The 26,154-nt window shown below is 41.6% G+C and overlaps 3 protein-coding genes and 1 non-coding gene across 5 annotated transcripts in view; 1 reads left to right on the forward strand and 3 right to left on the reverse strand.

Moving 5' to 3' along the window:
* The window catches only part of LOC124207567 (uncharacterized protein DDB_G0271670-like), a 35,375-nt gene extending 22,262 nt beyond the window's left edge, over positions 1–13,113 (reverse strand). The window contains exon 1 of the mRNA XM_046605115.1: positions 12,499–13,113. The gene's annotated coding sequence lies outside the window, so the exon portion shown is untranslated. The remainder of the gene's footprint in view (positions 1–12,498) is intronic.
* Positions 13,114–14,421: 1,308 nt separating this feature from the next.
* Positions 14,422–14,494, reverse strand: Trnar-acg. Its single transcript has one exon. It is a non-coding gene; the product is annotated as a tRNA-Arg (tRNA).
* A 3,253-nt stretch (positions 14,495–17,747) lies between these two features.
* On the reverse strand, positions 17,748–20,313 carry LOC124209904. The gene is made up of 3 exons (XM_046608150.1): positions 19,395–20,313; positions 19,066–19,309; positions 17,748–18,992 (listed from the first exon to the last, which is right to left on the reverse strand). Exons 1-3 carry the CDS (start codon positions 19,561–19,563, stop codon positions 17,873–17,875), a joined length of 1,533 nt encoding a protein of 510 aa, XP_046464106.1. The 5' UTR covers positions 19,564–20,313; the 3' UTR covers positions 17,748–17,872.
* Positions 20,314–20,350: 37 nt separating this feature from the next.
* LOC124209843 (5-oxoprolinase-like) lies at positions 20,351–25,993 on the forward strand. 2 transcript variants are annotated; one of them, XM_046608065.1, is made up of 20 exons: positions 20,351–20,639; positions 20,782–20,947; positions 21,034–21,225; positions 21,296–21,528; positions 21,598–21,760; positions 21,822–22,112; positions 22,177–22,437; positions 22,505–22,805; positions 22,865–23,090; positions 23,149–23,287; positions 23,354–23,631; positions 23,689–23,836; positions 23,888–24,000; positions 24,067–24,192; positions 24,260–24,413; positions 24,480–24,709; positions 24,777–24,888; positions 24,959–25,427; positions 25,488–25,585; positions 25,654–25,993. In XM_046608065.1, the coding sequence occupies exons 2-20, from the start codon at positions 20,786–20,788 to the stop codon at positions 25,798–25,800; spliced, it is 3,843 nt and encodes a 1,280-aa protein (XP_046464021.1). In that variant the 5' UTR covers positions 20,351–20,639; positions 20,782–20,785; the 3' UTR covers positions 25,801–25,993. The 2 variants fall into 2 exon arrangements, with proteins under 2 accessions (XP_046464021.1, XP_046464030.1); XM_046608074.1 differs by having other exon boundaries at positions 20,397–20,636; positions 20,780–20,947.
* Positions 25,994–26,154: the final 161 nt, after the last annotated feature.

The raw sequence follows: 26,154 nt of genomic DNA on the forward strand, positions 1-26,154 counted from the left end.
GAATCGACTCTTGCCATGGATGTTATAATAATACCGAGAAATACAAAGGACTGACCCCCCAAATATGGTGGACGAGGGGCATCAACGACAAACCAAACCAAACCAAAAAATAAAAATAAAAACTAGTCCCGACAGCATTCCTCATCACTGCTGCCTATATTAGCTGATAATACATCTATTCTAAACTCCCCACTTTTTCTTTCTTTTCTTTTTCAAATTTTCCTATCACGAAAAAAAACGCCTTTTAAAGATCATCAGGCGAGCGAACCAGCTGACCATCTATATAAAAGAGCTGGAATTACCTCTTTTTTAGACGCTCCTGTTGCTAAGGACAGATTTCAGGCTATCTAAACGACAAACACACACAAACTCTGCGTGAATGCGTACCTCTAGCGATAATTAGCCAGAAGCAGGAGGTCAAATTCGTCTATTTATAAAAATTCCCCGAAAGCACAGAGAAAAATCGAGCACAAAAGTCTAAAAAGAAAAAAATCACACCACTTGTTATTTATTCGTCTGTCTGTATACGTGAATATGCAAATTCGCCAGCCAAGGGGAATTATACATACAAACAGCCAAAACTGATTGTTGTATTTCGAAACGGTTCGAAGAGAGGAAAACCATCAGCCAACAGACAATCTCCTTCAAAGAGAAAGAAAAAAAAGACTTGCCAGTCATCTGACCTAACCACTTTGATTTCATTTTGTTAGTGTGTTACGCAACCGAATGTTGTGTGTGTGAAGAGAGAAAGCGTTGAAGGGAAGGCCCTCCGAGGGGTCAAACGACGGGTACGAACTCCCAAAAGAAAAACAAAAAAAAACATCTCGATGACTGTGTCAAAGCAACAAGAGAAAGAGAAGGGATGATGAGAGATGTTTCACCTCCGTCTGGCGAGTCGTAAATACCGGCCGGCCGTAATTATACCGACCACAAATAAAGCGCAATAAAAATCCCGAGCAGGGGAGAGAAAAATAGACGAATGGCGGTGGTTTATATCATTATTATATCGGGCTCGCTTTTTTCTCTCTGTTTGTAAAAAAATAACAATCATTCGACCTCGCGACTCCTCCTACCTTCGTTAATGGACAACTTGCTGCTCCGCCAGTAAATTGGTGCGGGGGGATATATAACCTTACGATTCCGTATAATATCTTTCAAAAATAAACTAATAGATAATCAACTACGGCATGATTGGCCGAGCTCGGTGACCACTGACCGCTAGGAAAGAAGAAGACTAGCGGTAGAAATAACGAAGTCAATTGCATTTTTAAAAAAACAACCAAACAAAGTTTTACATTTCGACCGTAACAAAACATAATACACCGGTGGTTTTTCGTGTAACGTTTTGTAAAACAAACTAATAATAATAGGACGGGGGTAAAAACCCAGTTGGGGTTTTTCTCTTCTTCTTTGAGGTTTGTCGATCGGGCCGCAACATTATTACAACACCGACCAAAACACAATCCCGATTCTTCTTCTTCTTTCCAGATATATATTTCGGTGTGCGCGCGATTCAGCACCAGTGCTGGAGGAACATGTCGCCCAATTTCAAATGTATTTCATAACAAAAGCTTAGATCCTTGTACGGTACCGACGCAATTGTCTGCGGTACAGCTGCTCTTCCCCCCAGAAAAAAAAACGCCATGTGTTGGCTAACCCATAGAGGACCTTGCACACGCAAACACCTACCGTACCACCGTACAGTCGTCTAGAGTCTCTTAACAAAAACACCTTCCTATCTTTTTTTCTTTTGAGTGTGTCGGGGCTGAGCGCATCTTGGAAGACCTTGCAATCTTATAACCAAGGTTTCTGTATTATTTCTTTCTCTCTCCTCCCGTCTCTTTCACTCTACACAATGGCCTCGAGTGCGTTCACAAAAAAGGAGAGCGAGAAATAAATTGTACAAGGACAGGTGTGGTCTAACAGGATATTTCTGCGCTCTCGTTTTTTCTTCTTCTTGTACGTACATACAAAACCGAGTTGTAATAGGAGTACAGACGAACCTTTGCTGAAGGTTTCTGTGTGTTTGTACCGTATTCTTCTCCTACAAGGACACACCTACTCCATTTTTCTGTTACGAAATCAAAGAAGGAGGAGGATGCTCTCTTTCATCATCCGAAAACTTTTATTTTTTTCTTCCTTCCCATCCGCACAAATGCCGTGCACGCGCCGAGCTCTTCCTTTTCTTGTCGTCTAGAAAATGCGACAGGGAGATAAATGGGCGCCAAGCTTTTTTTTTAAGAAACATTTCTCCACTTTCTCGGGAGTTATCTCCGTGCGGAGCGATTTATATCATATCCCGGTAGTTGTCGCAAGAACTCTCAGAGCTATAAGGCAAAAGTTACGGACTAGGGTAACAAATCTAGAGCATTAGAGATGATGCACAAGCTCTTCTTTTATTTTTTTGGGGTGAGACTTTTCTGTCGAGAGAAAATACGGGAGACTATGGACCGGAACTAAGCGCCGTGGTTTTTGATCCCACGTCTGTCACAACTTCTTCCATATCCAAGTCCCCATGACTCCCTAAGTCCCGCGTCAATATTGACATTTGCTTGGACGACAACAAAAACTCGAGACATTTTCAAAAACTGTCAAACAAAAATAAAAAAGAGGCGGAATATTTGAAAAAAAAAAATGAAATGTGTGTGACTGGCAAATTTGATTTTTCAAATTTCCCGCCCACAATTTTCGCTTTTGGCCAAGGCTATATAATTCGATTCGCAGTTATTGATTGACAAGCGCAGAGTGTAGGGGTTTCGAGCGCGGGGGGTTCAGGTTAGATTGGATTTAGTGTGTTTGCACGTAATCTGTCCGCCTGTAGACTTTCTCTGTGTGTGTGTGTTGAACTTAAAAACACAAATATGCGGTCAGTGAAGCTCTGAAGGTTAACAGAGGGGATGCGAATGGGGTCCTTGTCCGATAAGAAAAAATTGTTCACTCTCTCGTTGGCTTGCCACGCCTTGTTTATTCAACAACGTCAAACAGCACACACACACACACACAAGCAGAGAGATATTCGAAATCATAGTAAAAATGAAACCCCGTATAGGAAAGAAATGTGACCGACCTTTGTACCCGACGACCCCTTAGCAACCAAAGTCAGAGAGCTACTACTACACACAGGAGACGGTTGGAAAAAATCATGTGTGAAAAATCAAAAAGCTTGAAAAGAAAAAAAGAAATAAAATTTTTTTTTTTTCTTGGGAGACTATAGACCTCAGCCTATCAATCAATCCATCAGGTAAATATCCCTCCCCGAAATATTCATGCCCAAATAGGCACACACACACACTTTTGTGTACAGCCCCGGCCGCATTTATTATTCCTCCTCCGATGTCCAAAATGCAACAACAGGACACCCCAAGGGCCCAGAAATGTTCAGATGGAAGAAGAGAGAAACAACAACTCTTCCATCATCATCCAAGAGGCCCATGTTGATCTTTCTATGAAACATTTTTCCAAGGGGGGTTGGGATTTATCTATTGATAGAACCAGATGCTCGACACAGTCCAGGGCAGGTGTTTAATTAGTACGGCAATCAGTAATATACCATCCAGTATAGGAAGAAAAAAGGGGGACCACACCAGCAGCAGCCGAATGTTTACACTCTTGTTCGCCATTGTGTCCAACCGTCCATATCAGAGTCGTTGATGGATCCCTTTCTACACCTATCCATCGGGATCATCCCCCTATAGCTCTGTACAACAAGTGTTAAAGTAGTAGCTGAAAAATAAATGTTTTACGGCCCTCCGGAGAGAAAAAGACATACTTGCACACACATGTTTCATTTTTTTTTTCAAACCCCCCCAACACCTTTCTTTTATTAGCAACAAACATACACTAAGTGATGGCAAATTGTCCACGGACACGTACGTGTGTATACTGTGTTTTTTTTCTTTTACGACTTTCGGACAAAGATCGAGAGAAGAAGAAAAAAAAGGCTCTATTATTACTCTGTTGAGTAGAAACGATTGCAAACGACTCATTCACAAGGTTGGAAATTGATGGCCCCAGAGTATAGTAGACATTATAACGATTGCTTTGTTGTGTGTGTGTGTGTGTTGGTGGGGGCAGTTTCATTCAATAGTATACATAACCGGGGCGGTCATAAGGTCCTTCCGGTAATGAAACAAAATAAGAGAATGAACACACACACACACAAAAAAAGAGAAGCGGATACTAAAAAATAAACTGTAGGAAACCGAGTTGATCCCTGCAGAGTTTCTGATGAACCCCAAAAGTTTCCTGAGCTTTAAGAAACTTCACCTCGCATCTTTTATTTCAAGAAAGAAAAACGACCTAAGACGAATTTGAAAAGAAGAAGTCTTATCGCCATTTTCGTCCATGTGAAAAAGAATTCTGACCGCACAACGGCCATTCCTACATACAAAATTGGTATTTGTCCCTTCTTCTTCAATGGTTTTTTTTCCTTCCATTGAATGGACAGACACACAACAAAAAGGGAAGAAGCAGTTTCTTCTTCTTCTACCGGCGAAATTTCTACTCTCATTCTTCAGATTTCGGGTTCTCCCAACGGAAACAACAAAGATACACTGGGGCCCATAGGAGCGCCAAAGAGTGTGATATTGGGACCTGGACCCAGGGTCACTCGCTACATACAAGAAAAGAAAAAAAGTCCCTTTTTCTTCCCATTCATGGCCATCCGACCTGCCGCCACTGTGGAATGATTCAGCGGGAAAAATTCAAGTTCCCCCCTCTCTCTCTCTCTCTCTCCAAGCAGAAAACCATCAAGTTGATTTTCGTTCTATTCAACAAACAAGAGGTGTGCACTGCTTTTATTTCTTCTCCCACAGGTATGCACAGCAGAGTGCACCCAGCGAGAGAGAGAGACCTTATAGATATTGTGTGGGCGGCAACCGTCTAGTTTCTCTGATGATGGACGATATCAAATAAGGATCGACAGTGACGCGACAGGGCACTTTTTTGGTAAGGGGGAAATCCATTCCGCTTCACGGAAGCGGACGGAATCCAGCGGAGAAAGATGAATCATATTCCATTCTTTTCTTTTTTAACGAACTGATTCACAGGGGTAGCACATCATCAGATACGGTCGATTTGTGTTAACAATCTCCAATATAGAATGTGGATCGATTCGGATAAATAAATCTTCTTCTTCTTCCATCTCGTGCAAAAGTCTAATGAAATTCAATTCAATTTCGACAAACCACCAATTTGGGCGAGAGAGGCCTAATCTATTTTCATCTATTGTTAACTCGAGGTGTATATGACTTTGGCGGCTACTTCACGGGCTGTTATTATTATTTACCCTTTTTTCTTCTTCCTTCTTCGATTTTTAAAAAAAGTTAGTTTGGTTATTTTTTTTTTGTTTCAGGGGGCGGATGATGTCCAGAAAAAACACACCCAGAGCTTCCCCTCTCGGCCCCCCTTCGGTGCGGCTGGCACCTGTTGTCTTCTTCTTTTTTCCACCAATTACCTCATCCGTTCCGCACGTCTCGGATGAGCTCGGCTCTAACATTTCTATATACCAGAAAGAAATCTAAAACAATATAACAAACGCAGCTCACTCCCCCATCCCTCTTGTCTGCCCCTCAAAGCCCCAAATGGAGAAAATAAAAAAGTAAACCCCCTCCAGAAGAGAATCTCAAAAAAATCACACAAATGATGAGATGAGAGAAACAGTGTGAAAATAACCAAATAAAGTGAAACAGACGAGATACAACAACAGATGGCGGACGACCAAAGACGTAACGGGGGCACAGTCCCATTGACTTGTCTCCCTCCAGTGGGAAATTTTTTTAAATAATATTACAAGAAATAAAAAGGACAAATCTTTTTTTTTAAAAAGGCAAAAAAAAAAAAAATGTAACTTGATTTTTTTTCTTTTTTTTTATCGTGAATCATCAGGCCGAGCAACTCTGGTGAAATTCCATGTTCTAGTATTTCACTTGTAAACGCCCAAATATAAGGAGAGCAAAGACACAAAAAAAAGGGGGGCCCAGCGAAAATTGTACTACGCGGAGGTTTTAAATTCGGTTCGGTTACAGCCGAGAGAAAGTTGCTAGCTCGGTGGGAGGAGTCGATAACCTTGCCGACCTTTCTTTTCAAAAGTCTTCGTATAACAACACACACACATATGCCCAGCATCTTCTTCTTCTTCATCTTCTTTTAGGGGGTGCAAGAAGAAAAAATCGGCAAAGGACAAACGATTCTTCTAGCCCTAGTGTCATCATCCATCACGATATCGGAGAGATCAAGTTATATCTCTCTCCCTCCTTCAACTCGTATGACATTCACAGGCTACAGAAAGAAAGAGGAAAAAAATAAGTTTCTTCTTTCACTAGTGGCTGCTAAAATTATTGTGGCAATCGCAAACATACGGGCTTGCACATCCAGACACACACATAGAAAAACCCGCACAACCATCATACATTTGCGCACAATTCCATCTGAGCGCGGCTGATTAATGTCATCTGATTGTGTGTTGGCTGGCTGGCCAAAAAAAAATGTTCTTTTTATTCATTAGACAACGATAACAAACAAGGAATCAAGAAATATATGTTTCGTAGACGACCCATATCGCTTTTGTTTGAATAGTGGTAGTAGTAGCAGTAGCAAGTGTAGTAAGTGTTGTGGCCTACGTATATTGACTTAAAATTTCTAACCCCGGAGAGAGCGGCTGTAATTGATGACAGATAACACAGAAGGTCAAGTTATATGCTCGGGAGTCTCTCTCACAGAGTGTACGGAGCAAAAGTTAATGACTTCTGAGAGATGGGGGGGTTCTTCTCCTCCATGTCGTGGGAGGCTCATTAAAGACGATAAGAGATGCATGCACCAAAGTGAAGTCGAATGACGGGTGGGGGGAAGACCAACGGATAGCCTCTCACACGAAAATGAATGTTGAAAAGTTGGAAAATACCAAAAAAAACCTGGGAGAGGACAGCCGAAGGAGGAGTGTCTTGACAAGCGTCTGAGCTAATTTGTTAGCGACGAAATTCTTTTCGACTTTTGGAAACAAACAACAAGGAGAAGAAGATGCTCGAGAAATGCGCTTTAGTTTTTCACTTGATTTATTCGGGCATATGCTTTCCATTTGGCCGGAATGAAAAAAAAAAGCCACAAAAAAGTAAAAAAGGGTCAAACTGTTGTCGTCCCTTTTCTAGTCCAAATAATAATAAAAATATTAATAGTTTTTTTACTGGCTACCAAACCCCAGTGGGACTAGAGTATTTCGTATCTCAGGTGTTGTCTTGTTTAGCTCTCTTTGGCTTCTTTTATTTTATTTTTCGCTCTGGGTGGCCATCGAATTCTAACGACAATTTTTCATCCCCTCATATTTTTTTGTTGACTTTATGAACTTTATGTGTGTGTTGTTGGATTGCTCTCGCAATTGTACCCCACAACCTTCGTCCTCCTCTTCAGTGATGTAATAAAAAAAGAAATAGAGAACGATTAATAAATGCCCCGTGTCCTCCCCTAGCGGTCCGCCGCTCCTACGGGTGGTTTGTTGTTGTGTGTGTGTGTTATTGTGAGATTATTATTCGACGGCGCAAGCGAAAATTATTATGGGCAGCTGCTGCTCTTTCAAGTGGGGTGGGACCGAGGGCGTTGGAAAGTAAAAAAAAAAAGGTCCGGCACAAGCCAAAAATAACTGTTGGTCTCTGCTGACAATCGTCTGCTTTCTCTCTCTCCGTCTCTCCCATTTATTGCCAATTAAGATTTCCCAGTCATGATAGATGCAGATATACAATTACCAACCTTCGGGTTCGGTAGATGGAGGGCGAAAGGAATGACAGTAGCCCCTCTTCATTGTGATCGATTTCCCTCTTTAGGCAAAAGGCAGCAGCACAGAGATTTTTTGTTTCTTTTTGAATATTCGTTAGGTTATCATTTTCAAGGGGAAAGTTAAGAAGAAGAAATGACCTTGTCTCCGTTGATGGATTGGCTTATCTTTTTGATTTTATTTTTGTCATATACGCTCGCCTATTACCAGAATGGAGTGGAAGCAGCTAGGGATCAAGGAACGAGCCTCTCGAGTGTCAAGAAGCTCTTACCTGCCAAAAATAAAATGGGAGAAAACGTCTGCTGCATAGAGGCAACACACCTGTCCACATCATCCAATCCTCCTTTTTATCTCACTTGTGTCTTTTTCTTTTTCATTTTTTTTTTTCAAAGAAAAATAAGAAGGGGGCATCCTCTTTTGTCAACCTCGGCATTTTCATCATCTGTCCCTGCAGACAGACAGACAAACGGGGGAAAAAAAGGAGGAAAATGGTGTAACGTACGACGATACAATTGAATATTCCAGTAAAAGTGTGCGGTGTTGGTAAATTGTTGGTTATATTGAGTGTAACACATACTATCGTATTATACTGCCCTACTATACTGGTCGGTATAGTACACGCAGACACACCGTTTACCCTCCTTTTTGGCGAGTTTGTCAGACATTTACAACCGACACCTGTTCCAATCGAGTGTCCAGCCTTTTCCTCCCCCCTCGTTTTCATGATAGCCCTAGACAGGTGTCACACTCACAAATATCTACTTTTTTTTACCGTACTCCTTTCTCCTCCTACCAACTTCTGGTCTGTCTGACATGTCAATTTATCAATCTCTCCTTTTCTGGCTGTCGCATTGTCCAATTCATGGGGATGGCGGCCCAACCTAGTGCTAACTACCTACGCACCTCAAATGAACTCTGCAAACCTAGAAAAAATAACCGGAAACAGTGTGCGATATGCCACTATGGTTTTATTATTGAGGCGAACAGGCTAATGTTGCTCACCTGTGCGAGTGTTATGCCACATGTGCCTGTCAAATCCCCCCCCCCCCGGCAGATGAGAGAAAGATATGCATTCAATACGGAAAAAAAGGGAAATGAGAATGGACAAAAGACAACTCGGAAAAACCGACGAGTAAGGTGGCGGATGGGATGATGGTGCAATCGCGCCAACGTTTCCAGACGTCCAAGAGATTAAATTGCCGTCTTATACTCGGTAGAAATTAAATAAAAGTGAATGTGGCTTTTCCACGAAGACGCTTCCTTCCAAGCTTATATATAACCTTCAAAAAATACCTCCAATTAAGTCCATTCCCCCCACCAAAAAAAGTCCTGGAAATTTGTCGGATTGGACTCGAAACTCCAGGGAATTGAAACAAAAAATGAAAAAGGTGAAGGACGCGGTAAAACAATTGATCCCTCTAGAATTTGTCAATCGGCAACCATCAGTCAAAAAATTTTCAAAGAAAAAAAAAGAAACTGTGATGCATATGTGTGCATCTAATTAGAGTGTGTACGAATAAGGTGCTGGAATCGATTCACACATGAGAAGAAGAAGAAACGAAATAGAATCCTGTCGGTTGGCATTATTCCCTTTCGCAGCTAGATGTATCGACACATATCTCTGCTAGCTCTAGATCGAGAGCTGCCAGTCTTATTTTCCGCATTCACCCCGAAAGATATCCAAGGATTCCACGTTCCACGCGCGTCTAGTCTGTCTCCTGTTTTTTTCTCTTCTTCCTATAGATCCGTCTAGGAGACAGATCTGTCTCCTGATAAGACATCCATTGAAACAAAAACAAACCTGCCTATAAGAAGATGTAGGGGGGAGAAGGACACACAAAACATTTTCAAAAAGAATATAGAAAAGACGGAACCCAAAAGTTTTGTTTTATCGTACGGTCGGCATCTCTGAGCAAGGACAGGAAAGAAAAAGGGAGCCCAAGAAGTAACTTACAAACGTATCGAGAGAGAAAAAAGGGAGCCTCAGTAGTAGACACCCCGAGAAAAACCTAATCTACATGCACGCAGTAGGAGTCTGAGACACGCTGTATATATAGAGCACCGCAGCACATACACCAGCTCGCGACTGGTGTGTTTTGCAGCTCTGTTCAAATATAGCGCGCCTTTAAGGATCTCCTACGGCTTGTTCAAACTGAGAGGGGGGCTCTCTCTTCTCGTCCATATCTTTTCAACCCCAAAAGACATTTCTCACACACAAAGTTTCATCATCATCATCAACTCGAGTCGGTTTTCTCCCTCACTCGCTACAAGAGATAACTGCAAAAATCAATGAATAGTCCACCATATCGCCGACCTGATAGATAAAAACAAATTTTCTTTTTTTCCCATCGAGTATGTAAGTGGGGGGGAGGGACAATGTACACGCCAGAGTACAACTGCCGGGTTCGATAAGAGGCCGGGGTTAAACAACAACATTGATTTAAACGGGTACATCATGTTGAAAATGCTGCTCTTAAACATGAGCAGCCCCGACCTATAACTGTTCTCCAAGGCAGCCGGCAATCATCGTCGAACCGGGGCTGCTGCTGCCACCGTAACTTGATGACCATCTAACGTTCTCCGGGCAACTTCTCTCTCTCCCCCCATCTCCTAGCTCATTGGAAACAAGAACAAATCTGTCGAGGACCCTTGTGTGTTGTGTTGTCTGGTGTAGTAAAGTTCTCGAGTGTCGTTGACTACATCTCTCTCTCTCTCACACAGAATCAATTTTGCCGATTCAGCTCATCTCTCTCTGTTTTGGCGAGGTCACCCAGTCGTTTCGTTCGTTGGTATACGTCGTAGAGTTTCTCATTCAATGTCATCTCCATTTCATGGTTCTCTCAAACGGAAGATTTCTTTCAAAGAGAAAAAAACTGCGCATATGAACACGCCGCCGAGAACCAGTTGATCCCGAACCGACCGGCGGTAGATTCAACTTGATTTTCGGCGTTTTATGGGATAAAAAGAGTTGCCGGTCTGATTCGTTTTCACGCAGAGAGAGACAAAGATTGCGGGCGACAAATCCCGCAACAAGTTCACGTCGCATCTTATTTTATCTCGGCATGGGTTGGGGAGAAGCGAGTCGTTAAGTCGTTAGTTTTGGATTGGATTTCGCTATTGCAACAGCGGATAGATATAGTTACCGACTGGGGCTGCAAAGTTCGTCCAACAAATGGGAGCCATAATCTCAATTTTATCAGACTTTCATAATAAAAAAAAAATATCTGAAGTTTTCGCAACAAAAACAGAAATGACAAAACAAAAACCAAGAGAGTCTGATGATACCAAGGGGCTAATCGCCGGCGATGACCCAGTCCGTCCCAGTCGCCAGCCAACAACAACAAGGCCGCGCATTGGCCGTCCGTCCGTCGTGTGAACGAGCTCGACACACCACGCCATCAACGCCGAACAAAATGCCTTGTGCTATGACTATACTATTGGAATTGATAGATTCTTGGCCCTTGGCTGATGGCCCCGGCCACCATCTCCAACAGGGGGCTACTCACTTACAACCTAATCACTGGGGGCTCTCTCTCTCTCTCTCTGTGTATCGGATGTCGTTAAAGATATGTTGTATATTGGGTCCTTGCTTCCATATCCATTCGAGACTCCCCTCACACACATCCCCCACCAGACGAAGGGCACCCAACGTGTTGCTTTTTTTTTCCTTTTTTGTTTTCGTAACTGCACCACAGAGTCGACCGCCGCCGACGCCAATCTAAATCCCATCTACTCTGTTACCTAATCCATCACGCAGGGGTTCTCCTATTCACTTTTTGTTTTAAAAACCCAACCCATAACTGCGTCTCGAAAAACTTTTCGGTCGTTTTTTAGTGGCGCGCTGTTTTCAATTTCTCAGCCTTGGTGATTCACCTCGATAAAGGGAATTAAGTTCGATTCACACGGAATCCATTTCTTCGTTAAGGGGACACTTAAAAGAGAAGCGATACATTTTTTTTTGTTTCAACAGGCGAATTTGAATCGGCGAATCGAATTGAGAGTTGTTCGATTCGATTTCCGCGACTGCCACGCCACCTAGTAGCCGGAAACGACATGGACATGGATTTTCGTGAATTTTCGTGATTGATTTTGAATGAATGGGAAGACCAAAATTGTCTACGGTATCAAATTATTCCAGTCACGAATAAGGCAAAAGTTGCGCAATCAAGCATTCTACATCAAACGCACGCTGTCAACAATAACGCAGAACTGGTCTCGACTATTACTTAATAAAGCAAAAGGCATAACCGAAGAATTCCAAGAAAAAATAGGTGGAGAAGTTTGTCGTGTTTTTGAATTAAATTATTCCATCAAATTAAAAAGAAATAATTTTACCAAAATCCAAAAAGAGATCAGTTTGAACTTCTCAGTGATTTACAACTTTGTTTGGGAACTGATATATTTTAAAAACACGATTTCAACGTTTCCTTGGGATAATTTTCTAAATTCAGGTGGAAACCAGTTTAATGTTAAATTAAAACGTAGTTTGACTGGTGTATCAGTGGTCTAATTTTAGCACTACTTCGATCGCGATCAGAGCATCTTAAAATGTGGATGGCGAAATGTTTGCCACGAATGAGAATTCAAGGCTAAAAACAGTTCCAACAAAAAATGTTTCGCGGCGAGTCAAAGAAAAAATCACGAAGTGAAATGAAGGGTGTGGCATTAAAGCAGGGAAAGGCCACACATCTAGAATAGAAGCAACCAATTAATATTATGTGAGGTTATCCTACCTTCTTCCACAGAAAGATGCTGCAACCTGAAGCTCGCTGCCTTGGTGATCTGATGATGAGCACATGGTGTTGGGGAATTGAGCTGGTGTTCGATAGAAAGATGATGTGGTCCATCACAGGAAAGTTGAGCAAATTGAGCAGAAAGAGCATCAAGCAGCATGTTGAATTAACTTGATGAGACGGTCCAAGTTTTTTTTTCTATGCACCTGAGAGCTAGTCATGCCATGAAAGTTACGATAAGCCATGCTTGAAACCCAGCAGAGAATGAAACATGGCCACTTGAAACTGTTAATGTGAATAAATATGCTGAATTAGATGTAGAATAAGGATAGAGTACGAGGTATTTTACACTTTGCGTTTCCTACGCCTTACGAAAACACGTGGTGGCTTATGCATGCTGCTGAGTGTGCCAGGACTGCCAGCCATTATCACGCGCACCAAAAACCATGGCATGTTACATTCGCAGAAAAATGGCTTCTTTAATCGAACATGACTTTGTTCAGTACTTTTTCTTTGTTCACAGGAGAATTTATTGTTCACGAAACCAACAAAAATGGATTCAATTGTGCTGTTAAAACTAGCGCCATTGAAAATCATCAACATCATGATCACATGTTAAAATGTTCTTCAGACTCCATCTGGGGACAGATAACTTCACCGCGTGCTTCTTTATTTTATTCCCGCCTCGCCAACGCCCTCTTTTCGTGACTAAAAGAAATAATTTTTTTTTATAAAATTGTTGGTAAATGACGGGAGTAATTTTATTTATACTAATTTTCAATTGATGATGCATACATGGTTAATACATACACATAGATTCCATCATTTCCATATTCTTTTGTAACACACACATCCTGCATGATGCTGTACTTTTCTTTTGTAATCTTCTAATTTGCTTCCTCGTAAAGCCTTTTTCACGATTTCTACCGGTGCATGGAATGCGGCAATTGCAGCATAGGCAGAAGTCTTGACGGAACTTTTCATAAATAAGTAAAGGTTTCGCGTTACATACATGTAAAGTGAAAATTAAAGTAAATAACAAATTAAAAAGAAATGTGAATATGTAATATGAAACAAATCGGCATAATTGAGTTGAAACCATGTTTCTTGCCCAAATCAAAAGTCCTATTTTGGGTGATGGAAAAATGTGAACCACCAATAACAAAAAAAAAACATAAATAACGAATTAATTTTAATTTAAAAATTCACCAAGAATTAACATTGAATTTTGTCGATTATTTTATTTTCCTCTTTTGGAAATGTTTGTAAGACGTGTTTTGTTTTTTTTAGTTTTTTGTATGTCGATCTCCTTTTTACCTCTCGATAAGAACCTGCTAAACAGGCTGCTAGCTACTTACGTCGATTTATCACGAGGGCACAAACAACACTATCATACCTTTCGAAAAATTTCATTAATTCTGCGTGAACCGTGAAGGGGGATTTCCACATTTGATGCGAGCTCTTTGTTGGAAAAACATTTCGTCGATGCTCGTCAAAGCACAATGAGCCAATCGCAGACCATGTATGTATTGAACAGGGTTTTCGCACAAGGCCGTCACAGTCACCGAGTCGCTTAGTCGGTTGCGACAAATAATAGTAAAAAAAAAAAATAGCTGCTGGTCGGCAAAAAAAATAATCAAACAATTTTATTCAGTTTTGAAGCAAAGCCAATGAAATGTCCCAAAAGGGCGGCCAGGGTCATTTCTCTCTAATCAGTTTCACCCGCTCATAAAACAGACTTGCCAATGCGGGCACGCCCAATATTCAAATGAAATCCAGGTTTTCGAAGTATATAGTGGCTGTGTTGATTCCTGTCCAAGTTATAACTAATGAAGCTATCACCAATTAACTTTGCCATTTGTTCTGTAAAATACGACGAAAGGTTAAATTCACTGAGAAATTTCCACAGTTATTCATTTGTCTCGATCCTGCCAGGGATCGAACCTGGAATCTCTTGCTCCGTAGGCAAGCGCCTTATCCATTGGGCCACAGGACCTACAACTTCAACAAAAATTTACACTAAAAATATTTTCATTACTTTTTCTTGTAAACGTTTTACCTTTCCAAATATGCGTGTTCTAGATCTAGTTCTGGTTGGAAAACAGGTAAAAATGATGCAAAGAAAAATCACCCCCCCCCCCCACTAGAATTCATCAAGACATTTTCCTTTTTTCTTTCGTTTTCTCCTAAAATTTATTTAACAAAGTTAACAAGAATACTTTTACTTGAAACGCAATAAAATAAATTTATTGTCGATCCCCGTTTATTGAACAGAAGATTGAACTTATAGATTGGGATTTCGGGGATCTCCCGAGTTAAGGGTTTTTCAGAAACAAAATTTTGATATCTTGTTTCGAATTCCCTTCATTAAGCTATTAATTTTGTACTCGTGAAAATGTATTTACTTTCTTTTTAATGAGATCAAGATTTGTTCCTTGTATTTCTCTTCTACATTTTAATCAATCCGAAATTTAATTTGTTTCACGCACTTTGTGTTGCGTGTTCGTGACACAGTCGACGTGAACGAGAAAAAAAAACCAAAAAAATTAATTAACGAGTTAATTATATTTTAATTCGTGGTATGGTTATATGTAAAGGGAGCAGACCGTTCAACCATCGTTCATGCCCTTGTCAGAGAGAGCAGGAGAAAAACTTGAAAGCTCTTTGGGCTGGGCAAACCGGAAAAGAAATTGAGAACGTGACCGTAAGTCGAAGCTGGATATCGCCTCAAGGGAAATGTTACAGTCATCCAGGATAAGCAACGGAGCAACCGGGTTTGCTTATCAGGCTGGCCAGAGTGAAACGTGAAGGCGTGTTGCCAAAACCCAGCAGGCAACTCGTAAATACAAGAGAAATAGCATAGGTTATAAAAAGGACTGTCGTTGGTTGCAATCGACCCAGAAACAGTCCATCGAGTGGCCGCCCAGCTTCAGCATGTGTCAGTCTAAACGGAGGGGTTCATCGAGTTCTTCTTGGTGCGGCGGACGGACTGGAGTCGTCTGTCTCATCGTTTGCGTTCTCTGGATTATTTTGTTGTTGATCACGTTAGTTGTCCATTTGAATCACCAGCAGAATCGGACTCTCGATAGCACGGAATCCACTAGAACAGTTTTGTCAGTCAAGCCCAGTGATGATTTCACCAAGAAAGAGTGCACCTTCCAAGGTGAAATCGCCATTCAAATTCCTCAATTGAATTTCCCGCTGGTGACGGTGGGAAAATTTGCCAAAGACTCGAAGAGATTTCAAGCGTCGATGCTGAAAATCACCAAGAAATTGGTCGACAGCTTCAGAGTGGCCAACGCCAGCGCCGAGCGAATTGATTCGCTCTCCACCCAAGTTGACGATCAATTAACTCACGTTTACCGCTCCTTGGATGTCTATTCGAATTCCAATCGCCTCTTCGAATTCGTCGAGCAGCCGTTGAGAAACGTGACTGAATCCACCAAGAGAATCGCCCACCATTACCTGTCGACTGCCAGAAAATTCGAGCAGCTGTTTCACCTGATGAAAGTCGTCGTCAACGGCTCGCTGGGCAAAAAGCTAATGAATCTGGAAAACGCAATCAACATCGTCGAAGGACATCTACATTCCTCCGCCCACAGCCGAAGGCAATTGGAAAAAGCCATTCAATCTGTCACGAATTCCAGCATCGAATCGGCCCTGCGTTTGGAACGAGACAACGCCGAACTGGAATCGGCCTCGCATGAATGGCAATCGCTCAAAATGAGGAGCGATTCGGTCAATTGCTTCGAGAGTTGGGAATGGAACTGGTGGCCCATCACTTACACGTCGACGTCCGTCTGCTTCGGGCGACCTTCCGATCAAGAGTGGGCCAATTCCAATGCCAGGCTGGAACACGCCAAATGGAAAAGCAACTGCTCCACTATCGAGTTGAATAACTTGACAGAACAAATTCAAAAATGGAATGAGGTTGACAATGAGCTTTCCATCGCCATCGAGAGACTGGTCGAGAATCAGGACAATCTCAATCGAAAACTGGCCCTGTTTAATGGCACCAGTAGCGACAGTCTCGTGCGGATGGAACGTGAGACGTGTAAAATGACCACAGGGTTGACCCGTGTGTACAACGAGGCGGCCGAATTCTTCCTGGACATCAGTTCGCGCATCTCAGATAACTTGGCCATTTTGGAACCGACAGTTTTGGACAACGTCAGCATTGCCCGGCCCATGCCCAGCGACGCGTTTCACGAATTGAGGAGCAATTTGAAAAAGACCATCAGCGAAGCCCTGGATCACGACGCCGTTCACGCCATCATTCCCAAATTGATATCCAGGCAGACTCACATGTTCCGCGTCCAGATGAAGAAGCTCAAGCAGATGAAGGCCCAGAACACGATCAGCTCGGACACCCTGGCGAAACTCTTGGAGCACATCCGAAAGTCTTACTTGAAACTTAAAAGCGCTGACCAGAATTGGCAGAAATGCGACGCTCTTTCGATTCAATAGTTTCAACTATAATCATTATTTAATGTACTGCTAAGCAGATTGTAAGAAGAATTTGTCTACGAATCGGTTGACCGAAAATGTTGTTAACTGTATTAAAACTAATCCCGTCTTCACAAACGTCAATACACGGATGGACCTCGTCCTGTTATTTCATATTTATTGGCAGTTCAAGACTTATTGTTATACAATTTCACTAATATGGTTGACGGGTGCGACTGGGAATGTAGCCGCAGAGGCTACCGCTCAATTGCGGAAAAGTGACAGCTTTCAAATCGTAACTCGTTTTTTTTCAACATAATACACAAGCCTTTTGAACTGGTATAGGTCTCTAGACTGGAGTCGCTAAAACGACGACAGCAGACCCAATAATCGGATCCATTTGTAGAATCCGGAATACGCAGTTCACGGCCCAGCGTGACCTACCGTTGTCGCCTTGTCTCCAGTCCTTCACAGGATCGGACACGGTCGTCGTTATCCCGACTGAGATTAGCAGAAATGTGACTGACAGAAATGATTTCATCCTGCGGTTAAAATATTTACAAATTGTATGGATGTTTAGGGTATAGTTCAATTTCATTTGAATCAAATAATTGACAACCAACCTTTTTTATATTGTTGGCAAACTGATGAAGAGAGCGACCGACCGGAACGGTTGCGACAATAACAGTGAAAGTAATAGCCAATTGAAACTATATATGTTAGATATTGCCATCAAATCCCAATTGACTCGACAGCAAATAAAGTTATCTATTCATTAAATCAATAATACTAACACGCGCACATTTTTCTATTGTCGCCATATGTATTTGATCAGATGATTTGGAGCGGATATCGATTGCCAATCACATACAACATTTCATGAATACTTGGAGGAAATAAAATCAGCAGAATTAAACAGAAACAAAAATCAGAATTTTCGTTCACCAAACTTGGCCGTAACATGAGTAATCGATTCTTGCATGTAGAAAAACAATTCCCAATTTTTCTTACGGGCGAGCTTGTGCCAATCGGAAACATTCTTCAGCGTCAATTGATTGCAATGAGAGAAAAACATTTCGCTGATTAAATTACCATCGACCATTAATGCGTCGATTCCCTTATTGGTCACCAGGTGACAACGCAAGAGCGCCAACACCCTCAAATTCTGAAAATGGCGACGTTTGACGGTTTTCTCTATAAGGCCGTCGGTCAACGAATCGCAAAAAAAGAGCCGGACATCCACCAGCGAGGGGAAGCTCAAAAGCCAGAGCAAAAGTTCCGACGGAATGTTGTAACCGCAAAAAAGAACGGCGAGGTTCTTCAACATTTGCTTTTCTTCTCTCCTCCATTCGATTTTGAATCGGTCGATTTCACTTTCCAACAGTTCCCTGTTACCGCTATCGCGAGTATGATGGATGGCCAGGAAGTTCAAGTTGGGACACAATTGGATGATGGTCGAAATGTTGACGACATCAAAGCAAGAGAGACCCAGCTTCTCCAGCGAACTTCCTATTTCCTCCAGTAGTTTAGCCACTCCGCCATCGAAAGTGATGTCAATATCTTCTCTTTCTTCACCCGTTTTCCTGTAAAAGTTGATTTCGCGGAGCATTTTTAAGGACGTTAAACACTGGAGGTCGATATCGGTGAGTCCTTTCTCCAAAATCATGTCTATCTTGTGAAGCGAAGGGCACATGGACGACGTCAGCCCCAGATTACGACTTAAACAAGTCGATAAAAAGAGGCCAGATACAATGAGCCTGGATAATGAGAATGGAACGCGCTTCTGGTTTTGATCCAGCCTCGTTTCAGTCAATTCTATCAAGACTTGAAAGATTTTAGTTTCGTGGAAGATAGCACTCAAAGTGGGCAAATTCCTGAGGGCTGTTTTAATTCCTTCCTCTGTTACTTTGGTCAAGCAAACATTTAATTTTTTAATTGCCTTGCATTGACCCGGTCTGTCCTTCACCGTTTCAGGATTATCGTCGTCAACACAGAGCCATTGAATTCCAATATCGGTCACCTTACTGCAAGCAAAAACATTCAACACTCTATTGTATAGGGGTAAAAAAAAACAATTAATTTAAAGCTTGTTTGATAATAACAACAAAATTATAATTCCACCTGAGATCTAGGCAGTAAGTTCCTACGAGTTTCAAACAAAGATCTCCAACTTCAGTGCGGGGCATTTCCAATATTTGCAATTTTCCAAACTTTGGGATGGAATGCAAAAAGTCTTCGAAATAAGGACAAAGCCTCAAATAATGCAAATACGGTGCATTCGTAATATGTTCGGGAAGCATTTTCTTATAAAGCGATTCTTCTGCTTTCCAGAGATGTTTAAAAATTTCTTCTGAAACAACTGCGGCTGAAATAAAAATAAAAAATAAAATATAGACAAATTTAAATTTAGGATGAATTGTACTTGACATATTTTTTATTTAGAAACTTACGCAACTGATGAATAAATGGATAATTGCTTATTTTGGAAATTCCGACCAAGTTGTTATCTCGCTTATTCCCTATGTTAAGCTTATCCACGCAATCACTGATTTCTAAATTTGTGCTAATGCTTTTGATGCACAATTTAAAAAGAGGTTTCACAATTTTCACTATGGGCATTTTGAATGATATTTACAGTTGGATCAACCAATTAGGGCACTAAAATTTCATCAAACTGACAAAATAGAAGGAAATTCTACAAATGAATATTTAAAGATCGGTTCACGACTGTATGTCTCATCTGTCTGACTCCCCAGTCCTGAACTTGTATAGTGCGTCGTAGCAGCTGTTACTCATGAATGATAACATGAAGCACACCAGGATTTTGGTGGACTTACTTCATGGAAACGGTGGAAATGATAGTTTCTCTAGAGGTTAATTATAACGCTTTTGGTATTCGGCTATACGCCATGAATTTCTAGAAATGCCTCTTGCCTACTACTTGTCAGACTAGAGGCCTTGAACCAACGATTTCCTTGTGTCCTTCGCTACGCTTGTTGACTTCGCCATTTCGGAGAAAGGGCTAAGAACGTTGATGTTCTATCTCTCATCACATCCATAAATATTGTCTGCGAAATCGGCTTCATAGAGCCAACAGAGAACAATGGGTTGAAATCTCGCCTATTATCTCCCTAAATGACAGATACAAGTGTGAAAGAAAATAAACTAAAATTGGAGCGTTATTGTTACTTATCTACAAAAATCCGCATTGAAATGAAGTAATTGGTACACTATGAACTGATACGGTACGTAAATTGAAAGAAATATTCATGGAAATATACACAATGTTGTTGTAAGATTAGAACAGAGAAAACAATAGCAAGATTTGCATACAATATGATCGAGCGCGGAACGCGCGCTGCCATGTCTCAAGTTCCCTTTTTAAAAATGCCGCTAGATTTTCAGGTTTCGTCTGCTTGGCAGCTGATCTCTATCAAAACAAAAACCTGTTGGGTGTTGGGTCTTGTCTTCTTGGTAGCTAGACGTTATCACAATAATCACATTCTAACAAAAGCAGTTTGTTGCTCCTGAAAATATAATCGTTGTGTAAAAATCCTTAAAAATTCGTACACATGAAACACTAAGCGGTCAGTGTTCTGCTGTTACACCAGATTATTCTACAAAACTTTGTGCTGTGCTGTTTTGTACATTCTTTCTGCTGCTGTTACCAAATACCAACCTCCTAATTATCAAAGGTAAAAGATTTGTAATTAGTTTCATGTTTGATTATCTGTTCTAAAATGTTATAACCTTCATGTTCTAAAAGATGTTAACTTTGGTTTCTCGATTGTGGATAATTTGAACATGATTACTTGAATGGTTTTTTATTTTTTTCAGGGAAATGTCTGGGAAATTCAAATTTGCAATTGACCGAGGCGGAACTTTTACTGATGTCTATGCTATTTGCCCTGATGGAAAAGAGAGAGTAACAAAACTACTTAGCGTTGATCCTTCAAATTATCCTGATGCTCCAAGAGAGGGAATCAGAAGAATTCTTGAAGAAGTATATTTGTTACATACAAATTGGCTACATAATCAAAAGGATTATTAACATTGTTTTGTCATTTTGTTTGGTTCTGTTGAATATAGGAGTTGGGAATCAAAATGCCTGCTGGCCAACCAGTGGATACCTCAATGATTGAATGGATAAGAATGGGAACAACTGTAGCCACAAATGCCTTGCTCGAAAGAAAAGGGGAGAGAATGGCTCTAGTTATCACTAGTGGATTTAGAGACCTTTTGTATATTGGAAACCAAGCCAGACCAAAAATCTTTGACTTGGTAAATATCTATAACATTTTTTGCAATATTTCATTGGCATACACTTAACATACCATTTATTGTTTGTAAGAAAATTGAAATGCCTGAAGGCTTGTATGAAGCAGTCATTGAAGCTAAAGAACGAGTGATTTTGGACCATCCAACGTGCCAATTGACCACGAAAGGAAGGCAGGTAGATGCAACTAATGGCGAGAAACTATGGGTCATCGAAGAACTCGATCAAGAACATCTAAAAAGCGAACTGAAAAAGATTCATGAGATAGGAATTTCAAGCATCGCTGTAGTGCTAATGCACTCTTACATGTAAGCTCTGTTACTAAATCAGCTTCGACAGGAACAGTGTATCAATAATTTCTCATCATTTTTTAACAGATATCCTGTTCACGAGGAAATTATTGAAAAGATTGCCCGTAGCGTAGGAATCCAAAGTGTCTCTTTGTCGTCCAAGATTATGCCTATGATGCGAATCGTTCCTCGAGGCTTTACAGCTGCGTCTGACGCCTATCTGACTCCTCACATCCAGCGTTATTTGCAGGTTCCACTTTTAACAGCTTGTTCTGTTCACTTTTCTATATATTTTTTTAAAATTCTTTCAGGGATTCTGTTCTGGATTCAAAAACGAGCTCGAAGGTGTAAACGTTCTGTTCATGCAGAGTGACGGTGGTCTGACCCCAATGGATACATTTAGTGGCTCCCGTGCCATTCTGTCTGGCCCGGCTGGAGGTGTAGTTGGTTATGCACGCACGCTTTACGGATCGGTCTCAAATAATCTGCCTGTCATCGGCTTCGATATGGGCGGTACATCGACAGATGTCAGTCGCTACGACGGTGCATGGGAGCATGTATTTGAAACCACAACCGCCGGTGTAACTATTCAGGCCCCTCAGGTTTGAAACCTTTCATTCTCTTTTAAGAATTCAGCAAAAACATCATGCTGTCTTTTTTCATTAGCTTGACGTCAATACTGTGGCAGCAGGAGGTGGATCGATGCTGTTTTTCCGCGATGGAATGTTTGTTGTGGGTCCTGAATCAGCTGGAGCCCATCCTGGTCCCACTTGCTACAAGAAAGGGGGACCCCTGACTGTGACGGATGCCAATCTTCGGCTCGGCCGTCTGATTCCTGACTATTTCCCCAAGATTTTTGGAAAACATGAAAATGAACCTCTAGACTCGGTTGCTACCACGAAAGCGTTTCAACAACTTACCCGGCAGGTTTAATCAATCATGAATGAATCATTGCATGCCGTCTCTTACATATCCGCATGCTAATTTTTTACAGGTGAACGAGCGCTTCGACATGACTGAGGAAGAAGTCGCTATGGGATTCATCAATGTCGCCAACGAGGCCATGTGCCGACCGATCCGCGCCCTTACCCAAGCCAAAGGCCACGATACTTCACGCCACGTATTGGCGTGCTTTGGTGGTGCGGGAGGGCAGCACGCCTGTGCCATAGCTCGTAGCCTGGGCATGAAAGTCGTACTGATTCATCGGTACTCCGGAATCCTGTCTGCTTACGGCATGGCCCTGGCAGACGTCGTTCGTGAGGAGCAAGAAGCTTGTAGCAAACCCTACCAAATCGGTAATTTATTATTCAAGCAGAATTGCCGTGATGTTTCCTTAATTGTGTTGGGTGTTTAGATCATTTCAAGTACATCGATCAAAGAATTTCTCAGTTAGCAGAGCGATGTCGAGACTCCCTGCTGGAGAGAGGCTTTCGTTCAGATCAGATACATACCGAACCGTATCTTCATATGCGCTACGATCGAACGGACTGCGCCCTTCTTTGTGAACCAGCAGATTGTGATGATAAAGGATCAAATCAAATGACTTTGCACGGCGATTTCATGAAATCGTTTATCGAAAAGTGAGTGAAATCTATAATCGAATTCCATTCAAAGAGTTTTTTTAACCCTTGTTTTTAGGTATAAAACGGAGTTTGGCTTCAGTATTGATGGGCGTCTAGTAATTGTCGACGATATTCGAGTTAGAGGGATCGCTAAAACGGGCATTCAAACTGTCAAATCTCTCTCGGCTGCCTCTTCGCCAGCGACTGCTGTTGCGGTACATTTATTGAATTGAAATGATTGTAATGGTTTTTGTTAATTTGCATTCATTCGTCTTATTCAGACAAGCCCCATCTACTTTGAGGGTGGTTACAGAGAATGTGAAGTCTTTATGTTAAAAGATCTATTGCCAGGTCACTCCATTCCGGGTCCAGCTATGATTATTGATCAACTAGGTACCATTATTGTTGAACCCAACTCGACAGCTGAGTTGACTGTCCAAGGTGACTTGCGAATTACCATTCACGACGCGCCGACCAACAAGATTAGTCTAGAACTCGATGCAGTTCAGCTTTCGATTTTCTCGCATCGTTTCATGAGTATTGCAGAGCAGATGGGAAGGTAAATATGCCGATCTACTTGACAACCAACCAATATCATCAATGCTAATCTAAACAGAATCCTTCAACGCACTGCCGTTTCCACCAATATCAAAGAGCGATTGGATTTTTCTTGCGCTTTATTCGGACCCGATGGAGGATTAGTTTCAAACGCCCCACATATTCCTGTTCATCTCGGAGCAATGCAAGAAGCTGTCCAATATCAAGTAATTACTCTGTAAAGTCTTTGTGGCAAAAGATTAATTTTTTCGGTTTAGTTACGTTCAAGAGGTAGCGATATACTTCCGGGCGATGTTTTTCTATCAAACCATCCGTCGGCTGGTGGATCTCATCTACCTGATCTCACTGTTATCACTCCTGTCTTTTGGGAGTATGTTCATTTTTATTTGAAGTCTAATTCACCAATCGCAGTTATTAACTAAATTTTTTTCTTTAGGAATCAACCCAAACCAGTGTTTTATGTTGCAAGTCGTGGACATCACGCTGATATCGGGGGTATCACACCTGGCTCTATGCCACCACATTCGCATACTTTAAATGAGGAGGGAGCTGTTTTTACAAGGTATTTCTACTCTTATTGAATAACCAAACAGACCTGCGATTTAACTTATTCTCATTTCGTTTTCCAGCTTCGTGTTGGTACGTAATGGAGAGTTCAAAGAGGCGGAACTTGTTGACGCTTTAAATGCTCCTGGTAAGGTAGACATACCTGGCGCTTCCGGCACGCGTAATTTGCATGATAATTTGTCTGACCTTCGTGCTCAAGTAGCAGCTAACCAAAAGGTAGTACTCTTCCGCTTGTTTCCTGAAGTAGAAGACAACAATTAAAGAAACGTTAATTATTCTTAGGGTATCGGCCTCGTAAGCGAACTGATGGCCTATTATGGCATAGAAGTGGTTCAGCAGTACATGAGTTATGTGAGACACAATGCCGAGAATGCCGTTCGGTCATTGCTCAAAGAAGTAGCCAAGAAGTCTGGGCGGATGCTGAAAGCTGAGGATTTCATGGATGATGGAACCAATATCCGTTTATCGGTCGCTATTGATCCGAATCAAGGATCCGCCACATTTGACTTTACGTAATCATATATATAAACCCAGAATTGAAAGTTGATGGCGTAATAATCTTACCGTCTACTGTTACAGTGGGACCGGCTGCCAAGTCTGGGGAAACACGAACGCTCCTCGCGCCGTTTCGTTGTCGGCAATCATTTACTGTTTACGTTCCCTTGTGGGTCATGACATTCCGCTTAATCAAGTTGGTCTCATCCATCATCGTCTATCATGTATCATGACAGATAATTAACGTTGTTCTTTCCATGGAATAGGGTTGCCTTGTTCCAGTCCAAGTCATCATTCCGGAAGGCTGTCTTCTCAATCCGTATCCTGAAGCCGGCGTAGTGGGTGGAAACGTTTTGACCTCACAGCGGGTGGTAGACGTTGTCCTCAAAGCTTTTGGAGCTTGCGCAGCTTCACAGGGATGTATGAACAACATTACGTTTGGCGACGAAACCATGGGATATTACGAGACGGTAGCAGGTGGGTCAGGCGCTGGATCCACCTGGAACGGAAGGAGCGGAATACATTCACACATGACCAACACTCGCATTACTGACGCAGAGGTACTTGAACGCCGGTACCCAATCATCTTGCGATCCTTTTCTCTTCGAAACGGAAGTGGAGGACTTGGAAAACATCGAGGTGGGGATGGAATCAGCAGGGAGCTTCTATTCCGGAAAACAATGACTTTATCAGTGCTCACCGAGAGGCGTGTGTACGCTCCCTACGGACTAGAAGGTGATAGTTGAAATCTGAAATCAATTTCTGAAACGTGTTCCATTTAAATGTTTTATTTAGGCGGAGAAGAAGGTGCCAAAGGAAGCAATTCATTACTTCGTCGAGATGGAGTATTATTGAATTTGGGGGCGAAATGCTCAGTGCCCGTCCATGCCGGAGTAAGACGAGGAATTTGAGCAATAAAATAGAGAAAATATACTTAAACAATAATTTTCTCCTATTACAGGACACTTTTAAACTCCTAACTCCGGGCGGAGGTGGATATGGCCGAAAAGATGACGAAGATAACGAACATAATTCACCGTCGATCGCAACAAAATTTACTGAGCGAGGAAGCGTTTACGAATTTCGTTCTCTACAAGAATCGGCTTAAATTATTTCAACCCATAGATAATTTTCCATTAGATAATTGAAAGAAGAATGTGGAGGCCAGAAACCCGAATATCTTCAGTGGGGTCTGTTCCGGTGAAGGGAGCTATACTTAAAATTTTCTAGTAGTTTTCAAGTTTGTTGTAATAGATTTATAATAATTTAATATAAAACTTTATCGTTGACTTAACTTCAAATTACGTATTTCTTCATCTCAATATTTCAATAGAAAAAGCGAAATATTACGAATAAGAACGACCGTTCGGCATCAACGTACAAAGAAAAACTTTGCAAAGCCGAACTACTGGAGATTTAACTTTCATGTAACTTAAGGTTTTAACGAGATGTTCGACATTCA

Source organism: Daphnia pulex, chromosome 2 (genome assembly GCF_021134715.1).
Source record: "Daphnia pulex isolate KAP4 chromosome 2, ASM2113471v1".
Classification (NCBI taxonomy): domain Eukaryota; kingdom Metazoa; phylum Arthropoda; class Branchiopoda; order Diplostraca; family Daphniidae; genus Daphnia; species Daphnia pulex.